The sequence below is a fragment of the Eulemur rufifrons genome, chromosome 14, assembly GCF_041146395.1.
Source record: "Eulemur rufifrons isolate Redbay chromosome 14, OSU_ERuf_1, whole genome shotgun sequence".
Classification (NCBI taxonomy): Eukaryota; Metazoa; Chordata; class Mammalia; order Primates; family Lemuridae; genus Eulemur; species Eulemur rufifrons.
In genome coordinates this window covers 23,666,660-23,683,647 of record NC_090996.1, presented here as the reverse complement: position 1 = coordinate 23,683,647, position 16,988 = coordinate 23,666,660, and the positions used below count along the sequence as shown (strand labels likewise).

General features: G+C 43.7%; 1 protein-coding gene across 1 annotated transcript in view; it reads left to right on the top strand.

Annotated features, from left to right (window-relative positions):
• The window catches only part of TMC5 (transmembrane channel like 5), a 43,974-nt gene extending 31,821 nt beyond the window's left edge, over window positions 1–12,153 (top strand). The window contains 7 exon segments of the mRNA XM_069486014.1: window positions 1,178–1,253; window positions 1,417–1,550; window positions 2,912–3,085; window positions 5,411–5,489; window positions 9,751–9,855; window positions 11,137–11,179; window positions 11,940–12,153. Coding sequence (XP_069342115.1) covers window positions 1,178–1,253; window positions 1,417–1,550; window positions 2,912–3,085; window positions 5,411–5,489; window positions 9,751–9,855; window positions 11,137–11,179; window positions 11,940–11,986 — 658 coding nt within the window. The 3' untranslated portion in view covers window positions 11,987–12,153.
• The last annotated feature ends 4,835 nt before the right edge of the window (window positions 12,154–16,988 follow it).

Genomic DNA, 16,988 nt, shown 5'->3' with positions numbered 1-16,988 from the left:
TGTTGCCTAGACTTGAGTCTTTTGCACACCAGCCTGCCTATTTTTTGGCATATCTACACATCACCTGTACTATTATTGACATAATATTTTCTTTTAAATTACTTGCCTTTTTAAAAAAAAAACTCACATACATTTTAAAAGAAGTCTTTATTTTTTAATCCTTAATGGAAAACCAGTGCCATTTGGCAGAAATCACTAGTAACTGGAAAAATAAAAGCAATCCCATCCCAAACAGTCATTAAATTCTAGCTAGATGCTGCTGTCTGCCAAGGCTCTCCATCCAAAGCCTAATCCTTCTTTAAAAAAATGGGAAATTGGCAAGTGTTAGGAGTTAAAGACATTCTAGCGCCACAATGAGATTTTCTTCTTTGGGCACTCAGGAGCATTGAAGGAGAGTTAAGAAGGAAATGCCTTTCTCATCTGTAACTTGATGCAGCTGAATGCTTTGTCTCTACAGGACTTCAGACCTTCTTGAATACCATGGGGCTGGAGAGAGGTGGAAGGGGGCAGGAAGAATAATGTATGTTCCACACTTGGGACACGCTAGCCTAGGGCATGTTGAAGGCCATCTGTGGGTGTAGAGGCTGTGTGAATGGTTGTTCTGCAAAATCTCCTTTCCAGAGCTGGGCAGAGGGCAGCTGTGGATACTGGGTGTAGCAGGAATTTGCCTGGTTTGCTGTGACGGGAACAGTCCCCTCCTATATTGGTTCACTAGAGCCACCATAACACAGTACCACAGACTGGGTGGCTTAAATACTAGCAACTTATTTTCTCATAGTTCTGGGGGTGGAAGTCCAAGGTCAAAGTGTTGGCAGGGCCAATTTCCTCTGAGGCCATGAGGGAATGATTTGTCCTGGGCCTTTCTCCTTCGTTTATAGATGCTCATCTTCTCCCCATGTCTTCACTTGGTCTTCCCTTTCTGTATGTGTCTGTGTCCTGATCTCTTCTTTTAGGGACAACAGTCATATTAGATTAGGGCTCATCACAGTGACCTCGTTTTCCCTCAATCACCTCTTAAGGCCCTGTCTCCAAATACAGTTACACTCTAAGGTGCTGAGGGTTAGGACTTCCGCATATGGATTTTGGGGGAGACACAATCCAGCCCCCACACTCCCATATTCACCCCCACTCCTTGTGTCTGCTCTGCCCTCTGACACTGACCCTCTTTCCATCACAGGATTGGAATCTTCTTCTGCCCTCTGCTGCCCCTTATCCAGATGATTACTCTTTTCATCATGTTTTACGCCAAAAATGTGAGTCAGTCTGATGTTGCAACCCATCAGCTTTGCCCAGTCACATGTGACCTGGTGGTGGTTGGTGTGGGGAAGGGGGCACGGGGAAGCTGGTGCCTGGTTGGGGTCCCCTCTGGCCGCTCCTCTGACCACAGATGGAAGGTGGCTGCTTCTCTCTTTCCAGATCAGCCTGATGATGAACTTCCAGCCTCCGAGCAAGGCCTGGCGGGCCTCGCAGATGATGACTTTCTTCATCCTCTTGCTCTTTTTCCCGTCCTTCACCGGCGTCCTGTGCACCCTGGCCATCACCATCTGGAGGTAGGAGATGGTGGCCCTGGGTGAGGGTTTACAGACTGGGTAGGTGAGCATTTAAGATGTAGGTTTTGTTAGGATTCAGGTATGGCGAAGCCAAGATCAGGAGATGATTGCCATTGGAAAGATAGTTTATTACTCACAGTTCCCAAGAGGAGGGGCTGCTCAGTGCCACACCGGCCACAGGGGAGCACCAGGGTCAGGCAGGAGCAGAGGAGTGAGGGGAAGACTCAAGAAAGAGCCTTTGTTGTGGTTCTCTTGGTAAGGAATGGGCGAGGCAGGGCAAGCAGGCTCAGGATGGGCTAGTTTGAATAATCTCAGCAGGCTCTGGGGCGAAAGGACTGTCCGGAGATGTCTGGTACCTGGCCCTGGGGTGACTGGGGCAGGGTAATAGTGGCCCAGAGTGTGACAGCCTGTAAGAGTAGGAGGTGGTTGGGGGTGTGGGCTCTGGATTGGTTGGTTTGCATATGAAAGACGTGCTTTGCAGCCTAGCCCAGGAAGGGCAATAAGACTCCAGACTTCAAAACATCAAAATAAAAAGACATGCTTGATACAGTGCTTAATCCAAGTTCCCTTGGTAAACATAAGCACTAAAATCGAGGGAGGGACCAAATCCTAGTTGGGTCACCACCCATCAGATGCCATAGTCAGGAGCAGCTTCCTCACTTCTGCCGAGAACCGAAGCTTCCCAGAATGGGGAGAGGCGAGCCCCCCACGTCAACAGCAGAGCTTCATCTAAGCTAACTGGAAAGCTGAGTGACCTGGCTCCCTCCTACCCCTCCAGGCTCACCTCCCTTCACCTCCACTGCACTCTAGCCCCACCACCAGCCTTGGGTGAAGCGCTCTCCCTCTGCTTGACTGCCTTCGCTCCACCCTCCGATTCCCAGCTCCAAGGTCATCTCCAAGACCTGGCCTTCATGGCCCTCCTGATCTGCTGTCCATCCCCACCACTGCTCTCTCTCAGGCCTGAGTTTCTTTCCTTCATTCCTCCATTCACAGTTAGAAATGCCTTTGTTTGAGACTTTAATTGTTTACTCATTGCTTGTCCATCTTTCCCACTAGAACATGAGCCCAAGAGGGCAGGGACTATGTCTGTCCTATTTAATATGGAACCCCCAAAGCCAGTCTAGAACATGACTTGGTAGAATAAACCACAGTTGAATGAATGAATGAGCCAACGAATGGGTGAATGAATGAACAAAGGAGTTGAGCAAGGCAGTGAGAAACAGGGTTTCTTTTTTCAAAGGGGGTTTGGGTGGAACAGGCAAGAATTTCTAGGTCCAGAGCCCAGAAAGGACACCTTGATTCTAAAATAACTATACCCGAGTCTTGTGCTAGAGATGTTTTTCCATCCCTTGTTTTACCAGATTGAAACCTTCAGTTGACTGTGGTCCGTTTAGGGGTCTGCCTTTCTTCATTTACTCCATCTACAGTTGGATCGACACCCTAAGTAAAAGGCCTGGCTACCTGTGGGTTGTTTGGATCTATCAGAACCTCATTGGAAGTGTGCACTTCTTTTTCATCCTCACCCTCATTGTGTTGTAAGTGGGGCACCTCGGGGAAACCAGTGGGGGAAAGCCAAGAGCTTGGGAAAACACTTCATTACTATGAGCTGTGAAGAGCCCTGGGGATGTTTGATTGGAAAGCAAAGGGCTACAGCATAGCTCAGTGTTATGGGTGATTCTACTCCTGAATAGACTTTCAATAAGTTATTTAATATATTCTTGTCCTAGTTTTTTTTTTTCCTGTCGTTTGTTCTATGAAGAAAGCAATGCCTGTTTTGTTCCTCTTAAGAGATGACATGAGAATAATATGAAAAAATGGATGTGAGAATTATATACGTGATTCTTTCTGAGACCGTGATATGTTAAAATGGTTTGGGCATTATTTGTAGCCTATCAAGCTTTAATTTTCAAATTAAAAAAGAGCAATTTCTGACTTCTCGTGAAAAAGTAGATTTGCTGACACTGGGCCCATTTTCCTCCTGTAATAACTGGTTGGCTGATGTGTGGCTGTCCCTCTTGTTTAGGCTTTATGGCTGCAGTCCCCAACCCCTGTTAGGAACTGGGCCACACAGCAGGAGGCGAGTGATCAGTGCATAAGCTCCGCCTCCTGTCAGATCAGTGGTGACATTAGATTCTCATAGGAGCAGGAACCCTACTGTAAACTGCGCATGCGAGGGATCTAGGTTGCAGCTCCATATGAGAATCTAATGCCTGAGGATCTGAGGTGGAGCTGAGTGACGCTAGTGCTGGGAAGCAGCTGCAAATACAGATTATCATTAGCAGAGAGGTTTGACTGCACAATAAAGGTAATGCACTTGAATCATCCCAAAAACATCACCCACCCCTGGTCCATGGAAAAATTGTCTTCCACGAAACTGGTTCCTGGTGCCAAAAAGGTTGGGGATTGCTGCCTTATGGCATTTGAGATTGCAACTTCTCACATAGTGAGAAACAGCTCAAAAGCACAAACTGTTGGAACCAGTTGATGTAGATTGTAGAGCAACTCCTCAATTTTACAGACAAGAGTGATGAGACTTAAAGAGACAGGTTCCAGGCTGCAGGGCCTCTCAGAGGCAGAAAACGCTGGAACCTGGCTCCCCTGGCTCTCGGTCATGCTTTCCCTCCCAGACACCAGGCAGCCACTGGGCTCCTTAGAAAGGTGAGTCCCCCTGGTGCCTCACTCCTCCAGGCTTCTAATGTACTGGGCCTGTGCAGTTTTCACTCACAACGTCTCTGACACCCAATGTGTGGGTTTTTTCCCCACATCAACCAATTCTCCAACTCTCCAGACAACAACGGGGTGTCCTACAATTTAATTCAATTCTGACACTATCCACCTGACCTAGCATTAGATCTCACAAGTTAAGGGCTCAGTCCCACAAGACTGCTGCCACCTCAGATGCCAGTCCCAAGTCCCACGTTGTCACCCATACTTCTGACCTACCAGCTACAAATTTAAAGTTTCCCACAACCTCCCTCTCATGTTTGATATTTTGCTAAAATGACTTACAGAACTCAGAAAGGCACTTTACTATTACTGGCTTAATAAAAAAGATGTGACTTAGGAAGGGCCAAATAGAAGACATGCCTAAGGAGGGGGTGGTGTGGCACTTCCATGCCCTCTCCTAGGTAGTCATGATTGGTTAAATCATTGGCCACTGGTGATTCATTCGATTTCCGGTCCCCCTCTCCTCCCAGAGGTCATGAGGGGCCAGGGGCTGAAAATTTCAACCCTCTAATTATGCCTAATCATGCCTTGGGCTTCTGGTAACCAGCCCCCATCCTGAAGCTACCTAGGGGCCCCCAGTCACCAAGCATCTCATTAGCATTCAGAGATTCCATGGGTTTTAGGCACTATGTACCAGAAACTGGGAACAAAGACAAAATACTGTATATATATTTATCACTGCAGCAGCTTATCAGAAATGAAAATCTTAGGCCCTAACCCAGACCTACTAAGCCAGAATCTGCATTTGAACAAAATCTCAGGAAAATATCACATTGAAGTTTGCACAGTACTGTCCAGATTGAGAGATTCTAGCTGCACATTAGAATTATGTACATTTTTTAAATGCTGATATCTCATCCCATGTCCAGAGATGCTCAATTAATTGGTCTGAGGAGGGACCATGGCATGGGTCTTATCTCCACCTTCCAGGTGATTCCATGTGCAGCCAGGTGGAGAAGCGCTGCTCTAATGTATTTAACCCATAACTCACCCTGACATAACTTTTCAGGAATATATTTGGACCAAAATCTATTTGCAAGCAAATATTCCAGTTCCTTTGCATTCAATTGAAATTCAGAGCCTGCAACCCATTGGCAAAAGTGTCTGTCATTCTTTCTTTTCTTCTCTTCCAGAATCATCACCTACCTTTACTGGCAGATCACAGAGGGAAGGAAGATTATGATCAGGCTGCTCCATGAACAGATCATTAATGTAAATCCCATCGGACCCTTCTGTTATCCTCCCCGCTCTTTCTCACAGTTTGGAGGGAAATTTCTAAACATATTCCAAAACAGTACAAGGGTATAGGCATATCCTTGCCACCCATCCCTAACAACCATTAACATTTGTATACTCTTATTTCATCTACATGATCTCTTCCTTGCAAGTCTCTGGGTTATTTTAAAGCAAATCTTATGCTTTAGATACTTTTTAAATCTGTTAAAACCTTTATACACATGTCTATGAGATAAAGACGTTTTAAAAACATAACCACAGGCTGGCCATGGTGGCTCACACCTGTAATCCCAGCACTTTGGGAGGCCAAGGCGGAAGGACTGCTTGAGGCCAAGAGTTCATGACCAGCCTAGGCAACATAATGAGACCCTGTCTCTACAAAAAATAGAAAAATTAGCTGGTTGTGGTGGCACACACCTATAGTCCCAGCTACTCGGGAGGCTGCGGCAGGGGGATTGCTTGAACTCAGGAGTTTGAGGTTGCTATGAGCTATGATGACAGCACTGCACACTAGCCTGGGCAACAGAGTGAGATCCTGTCTCAAACAAAAACAAAAACAAAAACAAAAACAAACACAAACCAACCAACCAAACTGACAAAAACAACCACAATACCATCATTACACCTGAAAAAAGCTTAATAATCTATCACCGGCCGGGCGTGGTGGCTCACGCCTGTAATCCTAGCTCTCTGGGAGGCCGAGGCGGGTGGATTGCTCAAGGTCAGGAGTTCGAGACCAGCCTGAGCAAGAGTGAGACCCCATCTCTACTAAAAATAGAAAGAAATTATATGGACAACTAAAAATATATATAGAAAAAATTAGCCGGGCATGGTGGCGCATGCCTGTAGTCCTAGCTACTTGGGAGGCTGAGGCAGGAGGATCGCTTAAGCCCAGGAGTTTGAGGTTGCTGTGAGCTAGGCTGACGCCACGGCACTCACTCTAGCCCGGGCAACAGAGCGAGACTCTGTCTCAAAAAAAAAAAAAAAATCTATCACCTAATATCCAATGTTCAAATTTCCCCAATTGTACCATTAAGTTTCTTTTTATAGCAGAGTTGTTCAAATCAGAATCTGAAAAAGGGTCACATGTTGCATTTGGTTGATATGCTTAATTTTCTTTTAATCTATAACCATTCACCACCCCCAACTTTCTCTTGCCTTTTTATTGTTGAAGAATGCAGGTCATTTGTTTTATATTTACCATATTCTGCATATATCTGATTTGCAACCCTGCAGTGTTGTTTAGTATGTTTCTTATTTTTTTTTTATTTCCTGTAAACTGGTGATGATATCTAGAGACCCAATTATATCCAGATCCAATTCTATAGGCAGAGTACCTCACAGGTGATGCTATGCCCTTCTGTGGCATTACCTCAACACAATGTCTGATGGTTTCTTTTTCTGCGATGTTAACAGTGATCAGTGGGTCCAAGCTGATCCATCCATTTTAAGTCTCCCATCAGCCTTCCACCTAATGGATTTAGCAGGCTTTGATTAGTAATGCCTAAAAAATCCATTTATTTCACTGGAAATTACAATAGAAAGATAGTCTAATTCTATAATTCCTCCTGCATTCATTAGCTAGGATTCTTCTATTAAAAAAGAATTTTTGCTCATTAAGTATTTGATTGCCTTGAAATGTAAGCCATAGGGGAGAGGCAGGGTAAATGCGTGATTCTTCCCCTTTATTTACCAGTTTTCAAAATTATGAGTCAGTGCCCTAGTGTATTAGTTTGCTAGGGCTGCCATGACAAATTACCACAAATCTGGTGGCTTAAACCAACAGAAACTTATTATCTCACAGTTTTGGAGGCCAAAATCAAGGTTTTAGCAGGGCTGGTTCCTTCTAAGGCTCTGAGGGAGAATCTGCCACTGGTCCCTGCTGGCAGCCCTTTGATGTTTCTTGGCTTGGAGCTTCATAACTCCAGTCTCTGCCTCCATCTTCACAAGGCCTTTTTCTCTGTGTCTGTTTCTCCTTCTCTTCTTCTAATGACTTATCATTGGATTTAGAGTCTGCCCTAATCGAGGAGATCCTTAATTTAATTATTTCTGCAAAGACCCTATTCCCAAGTAAGGCCATATTCACAGGTCCTGGAGTTCAGACTTAGACATATCTTTTTAAAAGGAGGACACTGTTTATTTTAACCCACCATATCTAGCAACCTCCAAATAAGTATCACTATGAATTCATGGTTTAAATATATTTTGATATCTTCAATTACAGTCTTGTTTTTTTTTTTAAATACTCAAATAGTATCAGCCTTTGCTAGTGGAAACCCTGGGTTCTTTTGACATGACCCCAGAAGTCTTTGATAGCTCCCTTGTTCTCTGGAAGGACAAGATATTCCAAGCTTATCTTTGTTCATTTCCTGTCCCAGAACAGGAATTGGCCATTTCTTCAAGGAGTCCTGGTGAGTGGTATTTAGAGACCATAGTCTGGGCACAGGGATGCTCACTGCTACTGGGCTGGTTCCCTTTTCTCCTAAATACTAACGTAACTGTGACATGAGAGCTCTTGTGGCTAAGAGCGTGGGAAAGAAGCAGAACTCCCCAGTGTTGTATCTGCTTGAATCGTTGGGGTTTCAGATAACTTGAGTTGGTTCTTTTGGAATGTAAAGAAAGGGCATAGATCAGTTGTGCTTTTTCCCTTCTTTCTGATGCAGAGCTCTGAATGGTTTAGGAAAGTCTTATGAAGATCTCAGTGCAGGAGAGATTTGATTCCAAAGGCTTGAGTTGTAAGGGTAGTGCCAGGTCAACTGGGGAGACATTTGGATGGCATGATTTGAAGGCACTACAGGCATGACCACAGCCATGCCTACTTGGGACTCTTGCCCAGAAGATGGACCACAAAGGCAGGGACATTATCTCTAAAAGAACCCAGATAAAGAGGCTGAGAATAGGCTCTGCAACAATCCTTCTCAAAGTATGATCACCTACATCAAAAACACCTGTATTCTTGTTAAAAACGCAAATTCCTGCTATCTCCTTCCAACCAATAACAGCAACATATAACATTTGTTGTGTACTAACCTGATGCTTGGCCTTGTGCTAAGTGATAAACAAAAATTCCTATTTAATTTTAACTACTCCAGGGCACATACATTTCTTTAAACTCCCATTTTAAAATTAAGGAATCTGAGGCTTACAGAGTGAAGTGATTTACCCTAAGTCACAAGACCAGTAAATAAATGCTGGGATTTGAACCAAGCAACTCCAAAGTTTGTGTTCTTAACTACAATGCAGTTTAGCTTCTGAATAAAAATTTATTGGGTATAGGCCTAGGAGTTTGCAGCTTTGCACACTTTCTAGGTAATTCTAATTTGCACTACAGTGTGAAAACAGCTGCTACAGGCCAGAAGTTTCCAAACAAGCTGGCCACATCCAAGGCAGCTCAGGGACTTAATAAAACACCAATTCCCAAAGACAGCTTTTCTTTACAGAGGAATTCCAAAGGAATGAGGGAAATAGAAAATCATCTTGAAACAAACACTGCTGTAATAATTGTTACTTTCAAGATCCACTGGTGGATGCTCAAATTAGTGGATAAAAGTTAAAGGAGAAACAGAGGTATGGAAATGGGACTGCCACGATCGACCTAGACGGGACACACAACCAAAGGGGCTTGCTTGACCACCTCTGCACACTGGTGGAATGCTCTGCTCTCTTATCTGCAACAGAGTTCCCAGGAAAGTGATTACACCTTCCTGGGAGAAGGCACGCCCTTTCCTTTGTTCCTCTGCCCAATTTGGAATTAGTGATCTCCACCAACACAGATGACTTTGACTAATGAAACACCCTTAATGTCTTTAGGGGCAGAGCTCTGAACTGTGGCATTCTCAGTGGGAGAACAGGGAAGACCCAGGCAATACTAGGTTCACAGAACAGGCTTTGGGGGCAGGGAGCGTGCCAGGAAGGGGGACACTGGAAAACATTTGTCCTGGGCATTCACCGAGTGGCATGTAAGTTGTTGCTTCTGGCAGCAGGCTCGAGGCTGCTGCTCCAGCTTGCTAGGGAAATTGCTTTAGAGGGGAATACTAAAATGCAGAAGGCATATAGTTGGGGTGGAGAATAATTTAGCTCTGCTATGAAATGTTTCTTTTCTTTCAAGAGAAAACATGGCAACAATCTCCATCCAACTTCTGGGGTCCTACCTACCTGAAAATCAACCTTTTTGCCATGAGTTGCTTCTCAGCCTCGCACCATCATTCACCCATGTGTTCTTTTTCCTTCTTGGCAGGAGGGCAAAGATAAAATGTTCCTGATAGACAAGCTGATCAAGCTGCAGGATACGGAGAAGAGAGTGAACCCCAGCTCTCTCGTACTGGAGAGGAGCGAAGTGGAGGTGAGGCTGGAGACTGCCTTGGGAACTCCCTGGGACATAGAGTTGCCTCCTTGTAAAAGCGCATCAGGGAATTAGGGACCAAGCTCTTGGCATTACAGAAGGGCCCTTTAACTTCTATGTTTAAACATTTCTGTGTTTTTTATTTAAAAAGTAATATTCATTCATTCAATACGGTCCATGCCTGGACTTATTCTGGGTGCCATGGTTATGGTGAACAAGACAAAGCCCTTGCCCTAGTGGAGCTTGTGATCCCCAACCTTTTTGGCACCAGGGACCATTTTCATGGAAGACAGTTTTCCACGGACCAGGGTAGGGGGATGGTTTTGGGATAATTCAAGCACATTACATTTATTGTGCACTCTATTTCCATTATTATTACATTGTAATATGTAGTGAAATAATTATACAGCTCACCATAGGTTAGGGACCCTTGTTTTATAGAACCCCAATGATACAGAAGTAGATAACACTGAGATAAAAAGTGCCTTAAAATCTCATCCCACTATTAATACCTCAGTGTATATTCTTTCAGATCTTTTTCTGTGGGCATCTGCAAACATACCTGCATCTACTGATACTTTAATTTACTTATTTGTTACAAAAGTGGGGCTATATTATACATACAGTATCATAAAGTTTTCTCTCCACTTAATATATCTCAGACATTGTTTCATTTTGTACATATTTGGACATTTGGGTTATTTCTAGGTTTTTTAAATACTAAAAACCATATGTAGTAAAATGTTTTTGTTATAATTATTTTATGTATTTCTGCCACAAGGCATGTACATTATAATGTTCATAGATATTGCTGTATCACTCTCCTAAAGAGATTTTACCAATTTCATTCTTACCAAGAGGGTGTAAAGACACGTGAAACCCTGTTCTAATTCCAAAGCCCTTGCTGGCTTTGGTGTCCTGGAAAATATGGGTAAAGGGCAAACCCTACTTTAATTCAAATGCCACTTGTTTTGGAAGTTGTGACCTTGACAGAATGCCCAGTGCTAAGTCCTGTCTGTACTCCTGTCACCCTGGGTCCTACTATATTACCTGGTATATTGTAAATGCTTGGTAAATACCTGTGGAATGAATGAATGAATGGAATTAGTGTCCCTAAAAAGCAAAACATGTTTGATAATTCTATGGCTGAGGATTGGTCTTAATCTGTCTCCCCTTAATTCTAAAATGGTGGGGGGCTCACAAATGATGACAACTATGCAACAAGACCCAGAATCTACATTCTTTCTCAGTGACGTGGCTGTCTGTTTTGTTTTCTTTCAGCAACAAGGCCCTTTGCATTTGGGGGAACGTGATGCTGCCCCTGGTGAGTAACCCAACTGGCACAGAACAAGACGCTAATGTGTCCAGGCGATATATCCCAAGATGGAGGGTCAGAATTGCTTGTGTATCCATTGCTCTTTGAATTGCAAACCCAACCCAAACTGGCTTAAGCAAAAGTCCAAGGATGATTCTTGCTTTAGGCCTGGCCCAAAGCTGGAGCTTGTGATGTCACCAGAACCTGGTTTCTTCAGTTTGGTTCTTATCCATCATCTTAGTTCCTTTTGCAAATAGGCTCTTCCTAATAATTGCAAGATGGCTTTATCAACTTCTTATATCTTCCCAGATTCAATCTAGTGGGAAAGAATGGGGGACCCAGGATTCTCACAGTGTTTCATGGGATCGGATTGGGTGATGTACCCATCCTTGCGCCAATCGCCATGGCTATGAAAATGTGGTGGTTCCCTCGTTCAGATCTGAGCCACATGCCTCATCTGTAGATTCAGGTGGTGCCTCCATAAAGACCCCAGCAACTGGGTGTAGAGAAGGGTGGCTTCCCAAAGAACATGTGGGGCTGAGGCCACAAGGAAGAGTGAATACTGGTTAGGAAACAAACAAACCCATTCGTCTTTTGGGATAGCATTTACCAGTGATGGGAGTTCAAGGGGAGGGTTACAGAAACTAAAAAGGAGAAGGCAAGGAAAGTACAAGAAGCTGTGGGATCTTGAAGGCCAATCTGGCCTCTCACTTGTAGAGATGGGGCAGGGTGCATCTGCATTCACTTCTCTTTCCTGTGTCAAACCCAGGCCTGCGATTTAGGCAATCAGTCCAAGAAGATAATCCAAGGGCTTGATGATTATTGTGGCAGCCAGACAGCAATCAAATAAGGAAAGAGATGAAAATGGAACAACTTCTGTGACACCTTCCATGGGCCTTTGGAAACCTCCCAGAAGGGGAATCCAAACCTTTAGCCAGGAGTGGAAACTGACTACAATGTAAATATCAAAGTAAAATTGGGCAGTTCTCTGCTATTTTTTTTTTAACACCTGGATTGCTAATTTTTTAAGACAAAATACTTGAGGTTTTCCAATAAAGATGGTTGTCATATTGAAACTAGCCCACAAAAATCTGGGAAGAGATAACTTGGGAATGATGTATTTTATCTTCAAGAAATGTGTGTATGAATGATTGGTCCTTGGGAATCTCCCCTCCCAGACCTGGCAAAGGTTTAAAACTGGTGCAAAGAAAAGCGGTTCAGGCTGAATAAAAATGTGATCCTCAGTTAGAGATGTGAAGCTTCTGAGTTGTAGAACCTGCATTCATTTATGACTTTGAGCTAAAAACATCCCCATGTCTTCAAAAGGTGAAGTACAACCAGAGGTCTTGTCCCTGAACTTTCTTGCATATTGAGTATACAAGTATCTGGAGTTGGACTGGAGGGATGGAGGGGGGTCTCCCCTATGAGGTTTTTGTTGTGTTTTGTTTTGTTGGAGACAAGGTCTCACTCTGTTGCCCAAACTGGAGTACAGTGGTGTCATCACAGCTCACTGCAGTCTTTAACTCCTGGGCTCAAGCAATCCTCCTGCCCCAGCCTCCTGAGTAGCTGGACTACAGGCGCATGCCACCATGCCTGGCTAATTTTTTCATTTTTTGTAAAGATAGGGATCTCACCATGTTGCCCATGCTGGTCTTAAACTCCAGGCCTCAAGTGATCCTCCTGCCTCTGCCTCTCAAAGTGCTGAGTTTATAGGCATGAGCCACTGTGCCGTCTACATGAGACATTGATCATGTATAAAACCTCATATGGGGCTGGGTGCAGTGGCTCATGCCTATAATCCCAGCACTTTGGGAGACCGAAGCAGGAGGATCACTTGAGGTCAAGGGTTGGAGACCAGCCTGGACAACAGAGTAAGACCCTGTCTCTACAAAATTTTTGGGGGGCAGGGCGCAGTGGCTCACACCTGTAATCCTAGCACTCTGGGAGACCGAGGAGGGAGGATCGTTTGAGCTCAGGAGTTCGAGACCAGCCTGAGCAAGAGCAAGACCCCGTCTCTACTAAAAATAGAAAGAAATTAGCTGGACAACTAAAAATATTAGAAAAAAATTAGCCAGGCATGGTGGTGTGTGCCTGTAGTCCCAGCTACTTGGGAGGCTGAGGCAGAGGGATTGCTTGAGCCCAGGAGTTTGAGGTTGCTGTGAGCTAGGCTGACACCAAGGCACTCTAGCCTGGGCAACAGAGTGAGACTCTGTCTCAAAAAAAAAAAAAAAAAAAAAAAAAAAAAAATATATATATATATATATATATATATATATATTTTAAAAATTAGCAAGGGGTGGTGGTGCATGCTTGTAGTCCCAGCTACTTAGGAGCCTGAGGCAGGAGGATCATGCCACTGCACTCCAGCTTAGGTGACAGAGCAAGACCCTGTCTCTAAAAACAAACAAAAAAAGTCTTATATTGAACCAAACAAGAAAGCAGTGGTGATGTATGGAATATGTGTGTGTGCATATGTAATGAATGTGTGTGTATAATTTTTTTTGCAGATTTGCCAAATGATTCACAAGACATGGGACTGTTATTAAAACTGAAGGGTCCTTCAAAAGGGTGAAAATTACTCAGGGGAGAGGAGTCTCCTCTTAAGTAATCAGTCATGAAATCTCATTGGAACTGAATTTAGAAAGCATTTAAGCTACATTTGAAACACAAGCACCCAATCAGTGCTCAGTCATTGATTCACTTTTTTGTTCACTTATTCATTAATTCACTTCATTAACTGAATTAATTTCTTTTGGTATCATTTTTGGTAGTGGTTGCTAGTAGATTCATTCATTCATTCATTCATTCAACAAATATGGGTCAAGTGTTGGTGAAAAAGATGGTGAAGGAATCATGGCTTATTGTCTCCCATCCAAGTACTAACCAGGCCCGACCCTGCTTAGCTTCCATGGTGCTTATTGTCTATCAGATCAATTTAGATAGACATGAACTTAATATTCAAACAATAATGAATTATGGTTGTGATAGGGGTTCTGAAGGGGAAGCACAAGGGACCATAGGAGACTTGTCTGTGGGGTCAGTGAAGGCAGCCCATGGAGTGATGTTTGAACTGATTTTTTCCCCCCTTCTGGGGCATCTTAATGCTGTTGGTGCTGCTTTGGCTTCTGCACCGAAATGTGAGCTCCCTCTGAAAGCGTCACTTCTGCTCACTTACCAGGTGCTAAGTGCTTCTATATGGAGTGCTGCTCCATCCACCTCCAGCCCTTATTTCCACATCAGTGCAGCCCCTGCTTCTCCTGGAGGTGTAAAAGAAAGATCTGGTCTGTAGGTCTCATGCGCACACATTCAGGTGTAAGAAGGATGCTTTCAACACTTGCCTTGAGATAGGGGATATATTACTAAGAGTTTGCTAGGGCTGTCCTAACAAAACATCACAGACTAGGTGGCTTAGACAACAAAAATTTATTAATATTTTCTTACAGTTTTGGAGGCTGGAAGTCCAAAAGCAAAGTATTGGTAGGGTTGGTTTCATTCTGAGGCCCCTCTCCTTGGCTTGCAGATGGCCACCTTCTCACTGTGTCTTCACATGGTCTTTCCTCCGTGCACACAGATGTCCAGGTGTTTCTGTGTGTTCAAATTTCCTCTTGTTATAAAGACACTAGTCAGACTGGATTAGGGCCTACCCTAAAGGCCTCATTTTAACTTAATCACCTATTTAAAGGCCTTATCTTCAAAAGCAGTTACATTCTGAGGTACTGGGGGTTAGGACTTCAGCATGTGAATCTTGGGGGACACACTTCAGTTCCTAAAAGGGGGAGAAGCCTGTGGTTAGGCAGTGGGGTTCTCAACACTGGCTGCACTCAGAGTCACACGGGGAACTGTTAACAGCAAGCAGGCCAGGCCTCACTGTAGGCCAGCTAAGTCAGCATCTTTGCAGCAGAACCCAGATATCTGTACTTTATCTTTAAAGCTCCCCAGATGATTTTAGTGGGAAGCCAGGTTTCAGAACCACTGAGCTAGGATCTAGAGTTCTTTCCAAACTTGTCTGACTGTAAGAACATGTTTAAAATACTTATTAAACATGCAAATGGTGAGCCCAGAATATTGCATCAGAATCTTCAGGGAACATTCCCTATTCTCCTCTTCCCACCCTTACTTTAATTGGCTCAAAATGATAAAAGTAACCAATGCTTTCCAACAGTCACTTGAAGCTTGGAGAACCCCTGTAGTTTTAAGTATAAAAAAGGATAGCTTCTTTTGAATTTCTGCAGGATCTGAGCCTTCAAGTGGCTACAGTGAATGGCCAGTTCATTTCTTAGGAGGCAATGAGATGAGTTTGTGTATAGTTCAATTATAAAAGGGATGACTAAAATAGCCTATGATTTGCATTTGTTTTTATAATCTTTGAATTGAGGAGAAGTGGTAAGAATTGAGCTCATTAATAGGAATTGTCTTTCAGAATAGCAGCGCTTAACAATACCTCCCTAAATTCTCAAAGGTGGAACTTGTTCATGACATTTATGGCTGATCAACTGTGAGAATGATCCCAGAAAGGGAAGCTCAGCTGTGGAGCAGAGTGTGTGTGTGTGGTGGCGGGGGTGGGGGGGAGGAAGGCAGGGCTCTGCTTTGCTCAGGATTGCACCTGCAGCATAAGAGTAATGCCTTACACGTATGAGTGTTTCTCCAACTCTCATCACCTGGGGATCTGGTTATAATGCAAATTTTAATTTGTGAGGATGGGGATGGGGCCTGAGAGTCTGCATTTCTAACAAGCCCTGTGGGTCTGAGCACCACACTGAATAATACGGTGTTAGAGCACTTCCACTTTTCTTATTTTATCTTCATAACAATAGTATTACATTGTTAATATGTTTTTTAAAACACTTTTTCCCCCCATTTGAACCTGATTATCACTAAGATAATGAGAGCAAATTATGATTACCATTTGACAAATGGTGAAAACTTAGGCACACACAGGTTAAGTGATTTTTCTAAGGTCTCATAGCCAGATAGTGACAGAATTTAGGTTTTTGAGTTTCCAGGAAGGTTGTCTTAGATGTGTTTCTCTAGCTCAGTGGTTCCAAGACTTGACTGTGTCTCAGAACCACCTGGACAGCTTGTTTAAACGGATCACTGGGCCCCAACCAGAGTTTCTGATTCAGAAGTTCTGGGGTGGGATTTGAGAATTTGCATTACTGACAAGTTCCCTGTAATGCTCATGTTGAATACATGCCCAAAAAGACAGCATCCTTTGAGAACCACTGTGCATAGCTGATACCCAACCTCTGCTTAACATTCGGTGTTCCACTGATTGTTAGATTTTGAGCATAAAGTTTGGTAACAGCACAAATGAGGTCATTATTCTTCCATACTTTTGATCAAAGAAGTCACATAACTTTGCCCTACAGTAATGATCACTCCATGCTAACAAGGGTCTGAGTGACTGCCTGGACCACTTCATTAACCCATACCCTTGTGCTCAAAGCTGTGGTTGACTGCCCTGTCCCCGCTTTAGGAAATTGTAGATGTAATTTTGCTGAGAAATTTGTATCCAATAAAAATACATCTTGGTCAAATTCTTGTTGACATAGGATTGTGACACCAATCTCCAAATAAGAAAATGAATATCATATAATCAAGGAAGTAGTGGATTTCTTAAGCCTTCTGAGATGGCCCTGTGTTATCTCTGTTTCTGACACCCTGAGGGGCAGAGGGGCAGTCCAATGAGCAGGAGAGGATGTGTTTTAATCTGTGCTGACTTTCTCTTGGAAAGGATGCTAAGGTCGAGCATGACCTTAGCTGGCCTCTTGATGCTGTTCAATCCTCAGTCATTTATCTACAGCCTTAAATTTCATCT